The 17021-nt window shown below is 27.1% G+C and overlaps 1 protein-coding gene across 1 annotated transcript; it reads right to left on the bottom strand.

The window, feature by feature from the left end:
- Window positions 1–11240: 11240 nt before the first annotated feature.
- alpha-Man-IIa (alpha-mannosidase 2) lies at window positions 11241–16539 on the bottom strand. The gene is made up of 9 exons (XM_075291274.1): window positions 15978–16539; window positions 15602–15921; window positions 15221–15522; window positions 14973–15159; window positions 14461–14911; window positions 14250–14396; window positions 13800–14185; window positions 12633–13737; window positions 11241–11832 (listed from the first exon to the last, which is right to left on the bottom strand). The coding sequence occupies exons 1-9, from the start codon at window positions 16365–16367 to the stop codon at window positions 11671–11673; spliced, it is 3450 nt and encodes a 1149-aa protein (XP_075147389.1). The 5' UTR covers window positions 16368–16539; the 3' UTR covers window positions 11241–11670.
- Between the last annotated feature and the right edge of the window lie 482 nt (window positions 16540–17021).

Genomic DNA, 17021 nt, shown 5'->3' with positions numbered 1-17021 from the left:
CAAAAATTTTAATAATTCCATAAATTTTTTAAACGAATAAATAAAATGTTGAAGGAGGAAATTAAGTTCAATAAAAAGTAATTGATTGTGTCAATTCAAAAATTAATGGAGTTTTGGATTCAAAATCAATTAAATGTTTTATTGAAAATGCGGAAAAAAAAAACAATTTTTAAAATCGTAATTGAATTACAATTTTTTTCTGTGTTTGGTCACAAGTTCTTGTAACACAACTCAAATGTGCCGTATACCACTAATTCACTAGGGGTATGTATGTTAGGGTAGAGTATAGTCGGCTCTGAGCAACTTTAGGACTTTCTTATTTGTTCTCGTATAAAATCACATTAAACCCACGGGACTAAAATATAGTTGGCAACACCAAACGCCCACATGTTATCTCGCTAACCTAATACTTGTTAAATACAAAAAAATATTCCATTCAACATAATCGCATCTTTTGGTTACAAGTCACGTGTACGAATAAATAATAGAGGTGGGTATGGAGCATGTACACTTGCACACACACACACATGATGCTAATTCATTCAGTTTTGTTTTCTGCTTTTGTGCTAATTTCAATTTTAAACAATCATGGAATAAATAAAATCAAGAAAACTGTTTAGAATTGTTTTTCTTTAAGCTTATTTTTTTAATATTCACCTTTTTTTATTAGGATAACCATAAAATTCACTTCCTCTGGTTTTGTTGTCGTTTTTCTTGTTTTCTTTGACGTGTAAAGGGGGGTTTTCAAGTTGACAGTACCACACACAATTAGAATGCGTGAGTTTTGTCTATGACGTTTGTTCTCGAGAATCTGTGTCAGTGTTGGTAACCGATGTGTTATTACACTCTTCTGTTATTCTAAACGATGCAGTTATTGTTATGTTTTCTTTATTATTTCTTTTTCTTATGATTTTTCCTTTAGAAATAAGCAAGAATTGCTGGAACAATAATATATGGGTTTATGGATTATTTTCTTTTACAAAATTCTTGGCTTTTGTTTGTTTTCGTTTACTGAGTGCATTTGTTTTTATACTACTCTCTCTGATAATTACTAGACAAAGTTAACGGTGAGGCCTAATGGTGTTTGGTTAATGTGTATGAGGGGGAGAGGTATGCAAATTCTCAATATTGCTAGTGTATGGAGATTTATATTTTTGGGGTTTTCACTCCTTCTATAATTTTCTTTTTGTTTGACAAAATTTTGTTTTATCTAGCACAAATGAAGCTGTAACTTTATTTCTTCACAAGTGAGAACAAGTATGAATGAAACAGTACATAAACTTTTCTAGAATTCCAAAAATATGTATGATGACAATATTTTTCTTATTCTTCAATATATATATAATTAGCTTCTAACACCTTTTCCGATTATATTTAATAACAAATGCTATGACGAATTTTCCTTCTTCCCTTTTATTGATTATTATATATATATATATATATTATTGATTATTATCTTATCCCCACACTTAATATCTTAATATTGATTTCGCGTTTGATTTCCGCTTTTCTTAAATTTTTCCGGAGATTTTTCTTCTTTACTTTGATTTTTTCTCAACGGTGATTTTTTTTTTTTTGTTAAAGAATGGAGGAGAGTATGCTTTTGGTTAGTTAGAGATTTTTGACGATAACGACTACGACGACGACAGCGTTTATGGTGACAGAACGACAATGACCGTTCAGAGCCAAAGTTTCATGCGAACTTGTAATAAAAAATGAGGTTTTCCTATGTGTATGGTAAACGTCAAATTGCTTGCTTTTTTTATTCCATGACATTTCATGGGGGGTCTACATCTTCCCCCTATACCATCAGCCAAAATACATCAAAAGTTATTGTAAAGTATACACAGAATATTTGCAAGAACTTTCTCTCATGGTGAGATATAGAGAGTAAGTTATTATTATATATCTCCATTCATAAACCTGGAAAATTATTGTTTTGGAGTAATATTCGAATTTGAGCATGAAAAAGCTCCCATTACATATGTATGTGGATGTGTGTGTATGTTTACATCTTCCGCACGTGTTTCTCGTGTTGGCTCTCAATAAAATGTAATATGTACAAATGTAAGGGTATAGGAAAGTTTGTAAGTGCAAAGTAATTCCATTATGAACGGGTTTACATACACTTAGAATCAAAAGTGTATTCACATAAGCCGAATAATATAAAAAGTTCAAAAGATCATGGTTTTTGGATCAAAAGATTATACACAAAATCCGAGTAATAGAGAAAAAAGGAAAGATCGTGTTTCTATAATATGCCGGGATTGAAAGCAGAGATAAAAACTGATTTTCGACCGTTAAAAATATGAAATTGGATATTTTTTGGCGTCTAGATATTCGACTTATTTCTGTCCCTACAAAATAAAAAACCTTTTTTGATTCAATCATGAAATTAATTGATTCAATAAATTTTTTAATTGAAATTGCATACATCAGGAAAATGACGTATGCATTTTCCTGATGTATGCAGAATTAATTAGAAATTAAAAATATATAATTATAATTATGTATATCAAAAAAAAAAAATACTTCTTCTTGGCAAAAAAATTAAAATTCAAATTCTAAAAACAATATTTCAAAAGTAAAAGTGCATACAAGTAAAGTATTTCAACATTTTAGATTAAATTACCTTTAGATTAAATAATGTTCTTGTAATTCTTATGAGATTTAGAATTATTTTAGGATTTTTCCGATTATAATTATATTTGGATTTTTCTTTGGATTTCAGTCAAAATTTAATGCCAATGAATAAGATGTATATAGAAATTATTTCCATTCAAACAAAAAAATTAAATTATTATTCTAATTGAAAATATTTTTCAATTTAATTTAAATGTTAATTGGGATAATTAATACAATAATATTTTGGTGACGTTATTTCTGCTTAGATGAACGTATATCTTTCCATCTATTTATTGCTATCAAAATCCAGATATGCATATTTGTTTTAATCTTGATCTACACATTTTTGGTCCTCAGTGTAATTTTGTTTGCCAAAAGAGAGAAAACATACACAGAAGTATGTATGTATAAATCTATGCCTGGATTACATAGTGTGCTAAGTCAAAAATAAGGATTTTTCACAAAAGTTCCGACATTTTCAAATAGCTTCTGATGAAAATATATAAACTTGTTTTAAGATCAAGACTAAGACATTAAAAATAAATGCCTTTTTGACTTGAGCTTTAGTGACTTAATATATTATATTGTTTATCAATATTGTAGCTGCAATCATCTCACAGAGATAATAAATAAAATGCTTTTCTCTCACAGTAAATATTTCTGAGAGGAGATAATTGGCAATGAAGTAGAGAGCGAAAGAGAAGAAAATTGAGAAGTTCTGGAAATCTTAACCACATTTCTCTCTCTCTCTGTCAAGAAAATCATCGGTTCCTGGAATTTTTCTACGTCAGAAATATAAATAGCAATTGCATTTCCGCAAAACTAAAGTACAAGAATTATCTTATTCAATACTATGCAATTTTTCTTTTCCTTTGAACCGTATTAAGAAACAAAATTTATTTTAAAATTAAAAGCTTATTACTTATTAGCTTATATATTGTTAACTGTTTTCCATTAGTTTCTTTAATTGAAGCAAATAGAACTATAGGTACTTGTATTCTATAGTTTTGTCGTTTAAATAATATGAGTTAGCCTTCTCAGTTGTATCTATGGATGTGTATGTTTTTATAGATATAAGAGTTGCCATATTGCCTATTTATAGGAACTTTGCGTTTTAACACCCCCAAAGAAAACAAAAATCTGATATACAAACTTTTAAGTGGATTATGGTCAGATTCAAATTTATAGTCTATCTTATCTACTGAGGGAATTTTTTATTGAAACCCGAGCTTTGAAACACTCATCAATTTTTATAGAGGAGATGATCAGCCTCTGACACACATTTTTGGGGTTCGGCCGAAACTGGGGTTAAATCCAACCTTTGAGAGTCCAAATGTTTTCGTGGGCAACATTTGTTCTCCATTTAAAACTGATGTGTTTGGGAATTCTGTTCACTAGGTTTTCTTTAGGGGTAAAACTCTTTATTTCGTGGAATACCGCGATATAATAGTTCGATTTGTCAATAGCAAAACTTCTCGCAAAATCTCCCTATATTTCTAATAAAACGTTATACGATTTGCTTAACAAAATTTTCTAAAGAAATACAATTTTGACAAAATTTTTTTTATGGAAATAACATTTTGACAAAATTTTCTATTGAAATAACATTTTGACAAGATTTTCTATAGAAACAAAATGTTGACAAAATTTTCTATAGAAATAAATTTTGACAACATTTTCTATAGAAATACAATTTTAACAACATTTTCTGTAAAAATACAATTTTGAAATAATTTTCTATGGAAATAAAATGTTGACAAAATTTTCTATAGAAATTAAATTTTGACAACATTTACTATAGAAATTAAATGTTGACAAAATTTTTTTATAGAAATAAAATTCTGACAATTTTTTCTATAGAAATAAAATTTTGACAAAATTTTCTATAAAAATACAATTTTGAAATAATTTTCTATGGAAATAAAATTTTGACAAAATTTTCTATCGAAATTAAATTTTGACAACATTAACTATAGAAACAAAATGTTGACAAAATTTTCTATAGAAATAAAATTTTGACAAAATTTTCTACAGAAATACAATTTTGACAAAATTTTTTATAGAAATAAAACTGTGACAAAATTTTCTATAAAAATACAATTCTGAAATAATTTTCTATAGAAATAAAATTTTTACAAAATTTTCTATAGAAATAAAATTTTGACAAAATTTTCTATAGAAATAAAATTTTGAAATAATTTTCTATGGAAATAAAATTTTGACAAAATTTTCTATAGAAATAAATAGAAATAAAATTTTGACAAAATTTTCTATAGAAATAAAATTTTGACAAAATTTTCTATAAAAATAAAATTTTTACAAAATTTTCTATGGAAATAAAATTTTGACAAACTTTTTTATAGAAATAAGATTTTGACAAAATTTACTATAAAAAAATAAAATCTTGACAAAACTTTTTATAAAAAAAAAAAATGTTGACAACATTTTCTATAGAAATTAAATTTTGACAAAGTTTTCTCTAGAAAAAATAAAATTTTGATAAACTTTTTTATAGAAATACAATTTTGACAAAATTTCTATAGAAATATTTTTTTTTTAATTTCCTGTAAAAATAAAATTTTGGCAAAATTTTATAGAAATTCAATATCTTTAAACATTTAATTTTTGTGTTAGGTCATTTTATCAAAGTTCAATCAAAAATTTGACACATCCAAAAAATTGCAGATCAACGATATAACATTGCACAATATATAATATCATAAAATAATAAAACATTTCATTCCAAGAAAAAAACATTTTTTCATACTAACCACAAAAATTTGATCAAAAACTTTAAAATAATATTTTTTCAATTGGGGTGATTTTTGGTTAAATTTTGGTAGATTAATTTTGGCTTGTGTGTTTTCAACTCGAACATTGTACCGGCCTTTAACCTAAAACTAAACGAAACTGAAAGATCTGGCCACCTTATTATTTATATGGATTTGTATGAAAACCAGAGAACGAGAGAGAGCTTTAAATCCGTATTATTATCTTTCCAATGTTTACATCGCGTTTCCATTTGCCACCATGTGTGGTTCGTGCAAAGAAAATAAAATGAAAACAAATTAATGACAACAACAACCTGTCTTCTTTCTTATTAGGGCACTAGGTTTTTCCCGACCCGTTAAGCGTGAGCAAACTTTTATACGCACATTCCTATAGTGGATGGATAATTTTATTTGCGCATAACGACACACACATACAGTCATATACATAAGTATGTATGCAATTTGTGGATTGGAGGAACTCTAGGTAATGTAACATGTAGTTGTTCATAACGAATAGTTTGTTGTTTTATTGGTTAGCTAGAACATTGAATATTTTTTTTATACATGCGTGAATATAAATGGGTTTATACAATTTCAATTATTCTGTGTAAACCAAAAGTCAAATATGATAAAGAAAAAATAACATAAATACACACACCCTCCATTACAACTACATCGGTATAACAGCATCCGTTAAATAGAGAGCAGAAGTAACAACTACCTCAAAAGAGAGTTAAGGAGAGAGCTGTGTTTGAGTTTTGCCAAATCGTTACTCTTTTAATGTAAACATACAAAACTGTAGCTTAACATGAATACTTAACATGAAAATTTAGGAATATTTCACTCTCCTTTTCTTATCGATATTGAACATGTCATAACGCTGACATCTCTCTTGGAAATTTCATGGGAATCAATACATATGACTTAAATTGTTTGTAAAAAAATTACAAAAGAAATTTAAAATTCTAGTTATTGGTCTTTTTTGTTGAAATTTTAGACCCATAATGCGTATAAGTTATATTTATTACTTATACGCACAACGGAACCAAAATTGAATAAAGGAAATATTCAAGCTTAGTGTCTAAATTAGGGATGTCACTCACGATATAAAAAAAATAATTGAAATTTTCAATATTCAGTGATTCTTTTGAATGCTTTTTGTTTTGTGATAATTATCTAAGTTTATTTAGTATGCGAATGGAGCTAAAATCGTAATTTTCGAGAGAAAAATCGGGAAATCGGCATTTCATATTTTTTTTTTTGTAAAAAAAAAACGTCCAAATGCCGATTAATTGGCAAAATTGGCAGGCGAGCATTTTTGATCTATTTTAGCAAAGATAGTACAATAAATTCTTACTCTTTTGCAAGTTTTTACTATAATTTATAGTAAAGTTTTTACTGACATCTTTTATTTGCAAATTTTCCCGAAAAAAATATAGACCCTTCATGTAAATAAATAGTCTGTTCGGCAAGGCTTTCTTTCAATATAGTAAAACGATTTAAGTCTATTAATCTTCCATTTGGAGTGAGTTTTTAACTTTTATTTATATAATGTGAAAATTACAAGATTTATTATATATTTTATACTTTATAATTGAGATTAGATTCGTGTTTTACAAAATATTAGTATTACATTAACTTAAACTTATATGAATACAAATAATTTCGACCTTGTTAATTTGTTCTGTAAAAATCATTCTTCAGCGAATACTCTCTACAAGAAGTTATTATGTCATACCTTGCTGATTTGTCCTATTAACGTTCTCATACCTCTGCGAATACTACATATTCTATGTTCCACTCAATTTTTTTTTTTTTGTAATGTAAAACTTTTTTGTTATTGTAATTATTTTTAATACATTTTTATTTATAAAAATTAAAAAAAAATAATAAATAAATAAATCAAACTAAAAAACGTTTAATTGGTATAAAAAAAATTAAAAAAAAGCCAGTCTGTTTAAATCACCCAACCTTACACCAAAAGTATTAGTGGAAAAATCAGTTCTCAACCCTGTCGCGATTTTTTATCCTGGACTGTTTAGGAAAATAGGGGTGAGGCTCTGGTATAGTGATCAAAGACGGTGAACAATAAACTGGCCGACTGGTTTATATTTTTTGCACCGCCTTTGTTAGGTTAAGTTAGATTAGGTGTTGAGAAAAACCAGTTCTACCAACGGTGTTTTATTAGATACAGTAGTAATCTGTTAAAAAAAGGAATAATAATTTGTTCGCTAACTACTAATGGCCAATTTCTCATCCTCCGATTAATACTTAACAGGAGGATAGACCATCGGTTAGTAAAATTTTTGTAAGGGATCAGATGTTTATCGACACGATAAATAGCAACAAGACATTGAGAAACCGGCCCTAAATGCAAGAATTAGAACCATGGTTGCCACTCGTGCCAAAAACAATCTACCAAAATTTGAAGAAATTTTTACCAAAAAATGGTCAAATTTTTGTGGTTAAAAAATATTTTTTATTGAATTTATAGAAAATTTTGACAAAATTTTATTTCTATAAAAAAATTTTGGCATGATTTTATTTCTATAGAAAATTTTGTCAAAATTTTATTTTTATAGAAAATTTTGTCAAAATTTTATTTCTATAGAAAATTTTGTCATTTTTTTTTTTCTATAGAAAATTTTGTCAAAATTTTATTTCTATAGAAAATATTGTCAATATTTTATTTCTATAGAAAATTTTATCAAAATTTTATTTCTATAGAAAATGATGTCACAATTTTATTTGTTTACATTTTATTTTTATAGAAAATTTTGTCAAAATTTTATTTCTTTTTATAACTCTTATTTCTATAGAAAATTTTGTCAAAATTTTATTTTTATAGAAAATGTTATCAAAATTTTATTTCTATAGAAAATGTTGTCAAAATTTTATTTTTATAGAAAATGTTGTCAAAACTTTATTTCTTTTTTTAAAACTTTTATTTCTATAGAAAATATTGTCAAAATTTGATTTCTATAGACAATTTTCTCAAAATTTTATTTTTATAGAAACTTTATTTCTATATTTTATTTCTAAGAAAATTTTGTTAAAATTGTATTTCTATAAAAAATTTTGTCAAAATTTTTCTATAGAAAACTTTATCAAAATTTTATTTGTAAAGAAAAATTTGTCACAATTTTATTTCTATTGAAAATTTGCTCAAAATTTTATTTCTATAGAAATTTTTGTCAAAATTTTATTTCTATAGAAAATTTTCTCAAAATTTTATTTCTATAGAAAATTTTCTCAAAAATTTTTTTTAACATTTTATTTTTATCGAAAAATTTGTCAAAATTTCATTTCTTTTTTAAAGCTTTTATTTCTATAGAAAATTTTGTCAAAATTTTATTTCTATAGAAAATTTTGTCAAAATTTTATTTCTATAGAAAATTTTCTCAAAATTTAGTTTTTATAGGAAATTTTCTTAAAACTTTACATCTATATTTTATTTCTATTGAAAATTTTGTCAAAATTTTATTTTTATAGAAAATTTTGTCAAAATTTTATTTCCATAAAAAAATTTGTCAAAATTTTATTTCTATAGAAAATTTAATTTCTATAGAAAATTTAGTCAAAATTTTATTTCTATAGAAAATGTTCTCAAAATTTTATTTCTATAGAAAATTTTCTCAAAATTTTATTTCTATAGAAAATTTTCTCAAAATTTTATTTTTTTAACATTTTATTTTTATCGAAAATTTTGTCAAAATTTTATTTCTTTTTTAAAACTTTTATTTCTATAGAAAATTTTGTCAAAATTTTATTTTTATAGAAAATGTTCTCAAAATTTTATTTTTATAGGAAATTTTCTTAAAACTTTATTTCTCTATTTTATTTCTATAGAAAATTTTGTTAAAATTTTATTTCTATAAAAAATTTTGTCAAAATTTTATTTCTATTGAAAATTTTGTCAAAATTTTATTTTTATAGAAAATTTTGTCAAAATTTTATTTCCATAGAAAATTTTGTCAAAATTTTATATCTATAGAAAATTTTAATTTCTAGAAAATTTAATTTCTATAGAAAATTTAGTCAAAATTGTATTTCTATGGAAATTTTTCTCAAAATTTTATTTCTATAGAAAATGTTCTCCAAATTTTATTTCTACAGAAAAATTTGTCAAAATTTTATTTTGTTTTTAACATTTTATTTCTTTTTTAAAACTTTTATTTCTATAGAAAATTTTGTCAAAATTTTATTTCTATAGAAAATTTTCTCAAAATTTTATTTTTTTTTATTTGGCAAAACTTTGTTTCTATATTTTATTTCTTTAGAAAAAAAAATTTTGACAAAATTTTATTTCTATAGAAAATTTAGTCAAAATTTTTTGTCAATAGAAAATTTAGTCAAAATTTTATTTCTATAGAAAATTTTCTCAAAATTTTATTTCTATAGAAAATTTTCTAAAAATTTTATTTCTATAGAAAATTTTCTAAAAATTTTATTTCTATAGAAAATTTTGTCAAAATTTTATTTCTATAGAAAATTTTCTCAAAATTTTATTTCTATAGAAAATTTTCTCAAAATTTTATTTCTATAGAAAATTTAGTCAAAAATTTATGTCAATAGAAAATTTTGCTAAAATTTTATTTCTATAAAAAATTTTTGTCAAAATTTAATTTCTATAGAAAATTTTGTCAAAATTTTATTTTTATAGAAAATGTCAAAATTTTATTTCTATAGAAAATTTTGTCAAAATTTTATTGCTATAGAAAATTTTCTCAAAATTTCATTTCTATAGAAAATTTAGTCAAAATTTTTGTCAATAGAAAATTTTCTCAAAATTTTATTTCTATAGAAAATTTTGTCAAAATTTTATTTCTATAGAAAATGTTGTCAAAATTTTATTTCTATAGAAAATTTTGTCAAAATTTTATTTCTATAGAAAATTTTCCCAAAATTTTATTTCTACAGAAAATTTTCTCAAAATTTTATTTCTATATTTCTATAGAACATTTTGTCAAAATTTTATTTTTATAGAAAATGTCAAAATTTTATTTCTATAGAAAATTTTGTCAAAATTTTATTGCTATAGAAAGTTTTCTCAAAATTTTATTTCTATAGAAAATTTTGTCAAAATTTTATTTCTATAGAAAATTTTGTCAAAATTTTATTTCTATAGAAAATTTTCCCAAAATATTATTTCTATAGAAAATTTTGTCAAAATGTTATTTCTATAGAAATTTTTGTCAAAATTTTATTTCTATAGAAAATTTAGTCAAAATTTTATTGCTATAGAAAATTTTCTCAAAATTTTATTTGTATAGAAAATGTTCTCAAAATTTTATTTCTATAGAAAATTTTCTCAAAATTTCATTTCTATGGAAAATTTTGTCAAAATTTTATTTCTATAGAAAATTTAGTCAAAAATTTATGTCAATAGAAAATTTTGTCAAAATTTTATTTCTATAGAAAATTTTCTCAAAATTTTATTTCTATAGAAAATTTTCTCAAAATTTGATTTCTATAGAAAATTTTGTCAAAATTTTATGTCAATAGAAAATCTTGTCAAAATTTTATTTCCATAGAAAATGTTGTCTAAATTTTATTTCTATAGAAAATTTTGTCAAAAATTTATTTCTATAGAAAATTTTGTCAAAATTTTATTTCTATAGAAAATTTTTGTCAAAAATTTATTTCTATAGAAAAATTTTGTCAAAAATTTATTTCGAAATTTTATATCTATAGAGCATCTTTGCAGCAAAAAAATCTACCATTTTTGGTAGAATTCTACCAACTAGGGAAACCGTGATAAGAACGCATTTTTCAAAAAAGAAGTTTCACTATTGGTTGATGATATGTCAGAATTTTTGTTTACCTCAACAACAGCAACGCATGAAATAAGAAATTTGTTTTATTTAGTTTTTTATATTTTTGCACAAGCAATAATGCCAATTTTGATGCTTATCTTATTTGTTGATATATCACTGCCAACATTGAAACTTTCTTGCAATAGAAAAATAAAAAATAAATAAAACATAGAAATTATTAAATTACATAAAAAGGAACAAAAAAACAGAGTACATACACTTAGTGAGATTATAAACGAAATTTACATACATACAACATAATTTAGTTATATTCCACTATAAAATCTTCGAGTAAAATTAAATATCATTGAGTTAAAAAATAAAAAAGATGTTGGTTTCTTTTACTATACATATACAACACTACTAAAAGAAGAGAAAACTAAGTCAAATTAAGTCAATGCATTATATTGCAGTTTTGTTTTTTGCTTTTAAACAACCAGTTGTTCGATAGTAACAGATCAACTAGAACTGGCCCGTTGTAGGATAAATGCCAATGTGTCCATGGGACATAATGATAAATCTTCGTCAAATTGATGCGATGACAAACGCCTAAGGAATGTTAAGGTGGTCTTTTGGACTGCTGATACATTGGCCATTTGCAACAGATGATGTAAATTAATCTGAAAAAAAGGAAAATAATTGTCGTATTAGTAAACTGATGTTCCAAGAAAATACAATTAAAATATTAATATTTTTTTTTTTGTTTTTAGGATTTATTAAGAATCATATAAGATTTATTCCATGTTCCATGTTCCATGTTCCGATACTCGAAATCGCAAAAATTTAGTTTTTTAAAAGAAAAAATTGAGATACTATCGGACTTACATTCAATTTGCATTTGAACTTTTTATAAAAGAGATTTTTTAGCCAAAATTTAAATTTGAATGTTTTAGGGTTAAGAAAATATCGCCAAACGAAAATTTTGCTATTCCGAACATTGGAATATATGTTACCTCACAATGGATCCTTCTAATTGAAAGAAGTTTATTCTATTTCCATAAGACAAATTCTATTTCATATTGGTCATTACCAAAAGGCTGTTACACATAATATTTTTTGTCTTCAATCACAGAAACAATAGTATCAATTTAAATAATTAATTGGTCCAATTAAAAAATTATACTATAAATTGATACTATTAATTTTTGTGATTGATTTTTGTTTCAATTAATAAATTTGTTGAATCAATTGAATTTTTAATTGAATATTTTTTAAAACTCAATTAAGACTTTAATTGGAAAAATTTTCGTGAAATTGTTTTCTGTGCAGTGGGGTTCGGCCATATTGAAATGTCGATTCTGAAAATGACAAAAAGTCATCATCGACTTTTGATGAAAAAGTCAATTTTCGAATTTTATATCCTCCACCAAAACAACCACAACAACTAGTTTTAAAAGTAAAACACGTTTTTTCGACTCACCTCTCCTGTATTCTTTGCCTCCAATCCAGAGCATTGCATGAGATTCGTTCGATGGACAATAATTCCTGTATTCTGTATCATATTTGGTTTACGATCGCGGGGTATAGCTGGTACAGAATTCGAGGGATTTAGATTACGCATAGCCACAATTTCCATGTCATCACCCAATGCGGAATGAGTAGATCCAAATTCGGGTAAAACTCCCAACCAATCATTTTCAGCAAATATGAATTTATCCAAAGGATTTAAAATACATTTGGAATTTCGATAGGCGGTCAAGGTCAAGGCACCCGCTGGATGATTATCTGCCAATTTTTCACAACCATCTACCCGTTCCAAAATAATACGGAAAATATGCACAACTGGTCGATTGTCTAAAACACCTTGACCCAAACCACGTTCATCGTCATGGGTCAAACGGCGATCTTGCATTATTTCCACTTCACCCTGGGCCAAAGAGGAACCACCCAAGGGTTGGGCGGATACAACACTTAAACGTAAACTATCATCTTCTATAAAGATGGCCGATGGTATGGGATAGTAATTGGCTTGCAATGGTATTTTTGAAAAGCGCTGACGTTTTATTGTTTGCAGACCATTGAGATCGGTGTAAAATGTTTCACCACTACGAATGCGAGTTTGTAATCGCATTACCAGTTCCGAATCATCCATATCGATGATATCGATATTATTACGTATTTCAGGAGCTTCACCATCGCGCAATATGGTATGATGAATACCAAATGAAAGGCCTGTGGATACGCTAGATTGTAGAGGACCTTGTATAACTAGAACCACGGGTGCTTGAGCATTGGCTACAAGGGTAGCGGGTCCATTTGGTAAGAATAAATAAGCACCGGAACGATCACCATTCATACGTGTTCCATATTTGAAAAATTGTACTCTTACAGGATTATGAGATTCAGATTCTTTAATTTGGATGGATTTCATCATGCCATCTGTATTAAACGCCACTGTGGGTCCAGATCCCACTTTTAGAGAGACCTCACGATGTTCACCAAATTGTACCTCCTTGGGATAATCACCCAATTGTGTGGTAATAGGATTGCTGGTTAAAATGAGATTCGATGCAAATGTGACAAAGCTGGAAAAAAACAACAGAAATTAAATTCCACTATAAAGTCTAAAAATGTAGGCCATTCTTACTTTTTATTTAACGATTCAGGAGTCTCTACTTTTACTACGTATGTTGTAAGACCCATTGGTGGAACTTTGGCCTTAAATATCAATTGATATTTTGTGGTAGATGCTTGAGGTGTTATTGTATTCGAGAGTGTATGTTTATGCCATGACCATACGGGACTAATCTGTATTTCAATGGGATTATTATTCGAGTCCACAACACTTACAAATGGTGAGGCTATATGGAAATCTACAATTTCTTCGCGCCACTGAGGTAAAGCATTGTGAAAAACAAGATGTTTTTGTGGTAATTCTTCACCCAAAATGATGGTAGTTCGACTATCATCGGGACCAGGCCAACGTGAATCATCCATATAGAAATAATTAAAATTAGTATCGGCATTGTAAATCTAAAATAAAATTAAAAAAAAATAAAATTAATTTTGTACTACGAACGAAACATTATCCATATACCGATTTCTTTGTCAATAGCCTGTACACAGATTGTTGCATAACAAATTTACAAGCCTTTATAGCATTCATCATTCGATTATTGTAATCTTCAACAACATGGGTCTTGGCGGTTCCTGTTATACCATCATGATGTTGGAATAGAGATAGCTATTGCAAAACAATAAACAGAGATTACCATACATTTTATTATGACCAAGCTAGACCAACTTACCTGACGCCTGGCATCTTGTAGCATTTCATCAAATTTAATACTTGGATCCCATTTATGCCAAGCACTTAACATTTCTGCACTATGAATGTAATGGGTCAATACACGATCCATACGTTTATGATAGGGACGTGAGGTATAATAACCACTCCAATAATTATCTGAACGATCGGCATAGGTAAAGAAATCTCCACTTAAAGTAGGGAATGTTCTTTGCTTTTCTCTTTGTTCTTCGTGGACTGCATCAAAGTATTCCTGTAAAGTGCCAAATTTGGCTTCTACAAAATATTTACGTTCTCCATTGATGTGAGAGAAGAGATTCTCATAGTTTAATCGTTGTACTTCCCATTCAGTACTTTGGCTATAACGAAAATCATCACCAAGGGGAAACAATACAACATTTGTTCGATATAATTCGGCTTTCTTTTTCCATTGATCGACCAGAAGTTCAGCCCTAAGAACAACGATATTTTCGCAATTATTTCTTAAAATGTAAAATTTTTTCTTTGTCTTACCTTTGAGCCACATTATGATCACTTATGGTCTGGGGCGGTACACGCCATGGACAATTCAAACCAAAACCAGGTACCCGTTTAAAATCAAATTGACAGCAAATTTTCGGATCTGGACCACAGGAGTGAGGAATATCGTAAGAATAGAAAGGCATCATATGAGTGAAAAGTTCAGTATCTCCCGTGTCATCTGTAGAAGAAAAAATCCATGATATTCTTTGCATATAACCAACCACATTCATTGATCATACCCCACAATTGTCTCCAATAGAATTCCAAATTGCGTTTTAAAGCTAATTCTTTTTTCACCGAGTAATGTGTCCGTTGTATCAAAGCATTTTGGAAACCTGATTTCTTCAATATATAAGGCATTGAAGGACTATGGCCAAATGGATCTATGGCCCAGGATGACATAGGTGTAACATTGAGATATTTCTTCAGCCAATGTTGGCCCTCAGTCAATTGTAATAGCATATTTTGCCAATGTGAATTAGCTTCGTCTGGCATAACCCAACCACCCGATACAAATTCCAATTGGCCACTTTGAACCAGTCTTAAAAATAAAAGAGAAAGAGAAACATAATGGAATATTTTGTTTGGTATTTTTTGAAATTAAAATTATTATTACTTACTTTTTCACTTCCATTTTATGAGATTCGCCCAATTCATGATAGAATCTTGAGAAATAGGAAATTTCAGCCCAAATAAATTTCATATCAGGATTCTCACGCAAATGTCTCAAGGCATTTGAGAGTATGTGTTTGGTTTCATGTTCATAGTAATCTTCGAAAGTCTTAATCCAACCGGGATCATTGTGAGAATGAGGTACCACAAACACTTTCAGCTTATGATGGTCATTGTATTGCAAAGCATCATATTTGATATTCCAGCCTTGTTTCCAAACACCACCATCGACATCGGCAAAGGACATTTTCCCATACAGATTCAACATCTGCAACGTTAAGTAACGCTAGGAATAAGAGTTTTAAAATACCTCCATCATCTCACCTGAATATCCGGTTGTGGAACTTGCTGTGGATCAAACTCACAAGTCTCATCCCTACCAATGGCGTTTTCTTCCATCACTTTATTATCGTCCACAATGTTAGGCATGGCTCCTACTGCTTTCCTTTCTTCACTTCTATCCAATTTATTGATGATAGGGCCAAATCGACCGGTGTTTCTATTTTTTGAAGTGTTTTCATTACTCATATCTGGTTTTTGTAGCACCTGTTTGTTATATCCATTTTGTTGATTACTATTTTCCAATGCCATAAAATTTGGCTTTTTATCCTGGCCGGAAGGAGCAGCATAGTTTATCATGAAATACACGGTCAGGAAAATCACCAATGAGATGCCACATAACAGAAGGGCGAAACGTCGACGTATTCTTATCATTTTTATTAATCTATTGTTGTTACTCTAATCAATTAGAAGATTAAAAACATTGATGCGCCATCGACCAATTATCAACTAAGACTACAGATGAGTATTATCTACTTCATTTCTTTATTATTCCTCAAAACACACAAATTTTCTACCAACCTAAAAGCAAAGATATGAATCAAGATTGCCAAGTGTTCTGAAATGGGTTGTTAGCCGGATTGGATTTGGTTAGATGTAAAACTCCAATTTTCCAGATTATACCAAATACTTCAGAATCAAATATAGAGCACTATCAACACTTATTCATTGATAACTATGCAACTTTTGTTATTAAAATTTCTATTTAAACAATAAATGTCCATAGTTTTATTAAGCTTGAGATCTTAGTTTTCCTTTATATTAAAGATCAAATCCCCTCTGAAGAAGCAATGCAGTGAAAATTGCGAAATATTAGGAATGATGGATAAAAAATAAATAAAGGAAAGCTAAGATCTCAAGCTTAATAAAACTATTGACATTTATTGAAAGAAAAAGATCGAATAAAAAACCAAAAAACAATAAAAAAATCTATTTAAACTTTCTAAATGGTAACAACAACAGTAGGCTTTACCTTATCTTACATTGGCAACCCTAATAAGTTTGTTTACAAACGCAAAGAACAAAGTC

Source organism: Haematobia irritans, chromosome 1 (assembly GCF_050003625.1).
Source record: "Haematobia irritans isolate KBUSLIRL chromosome 1, ASM5000362v1, whole genome shotgun sequence".
NCBI lineage: Eukaryota > Metazoa > Arthropoda > Insecta > Diptera > Muscidae > Haematobia > Haematobia irritans.
This window is presented reverse-complemented; position numbering and strand designations above follow the sequence as displayed.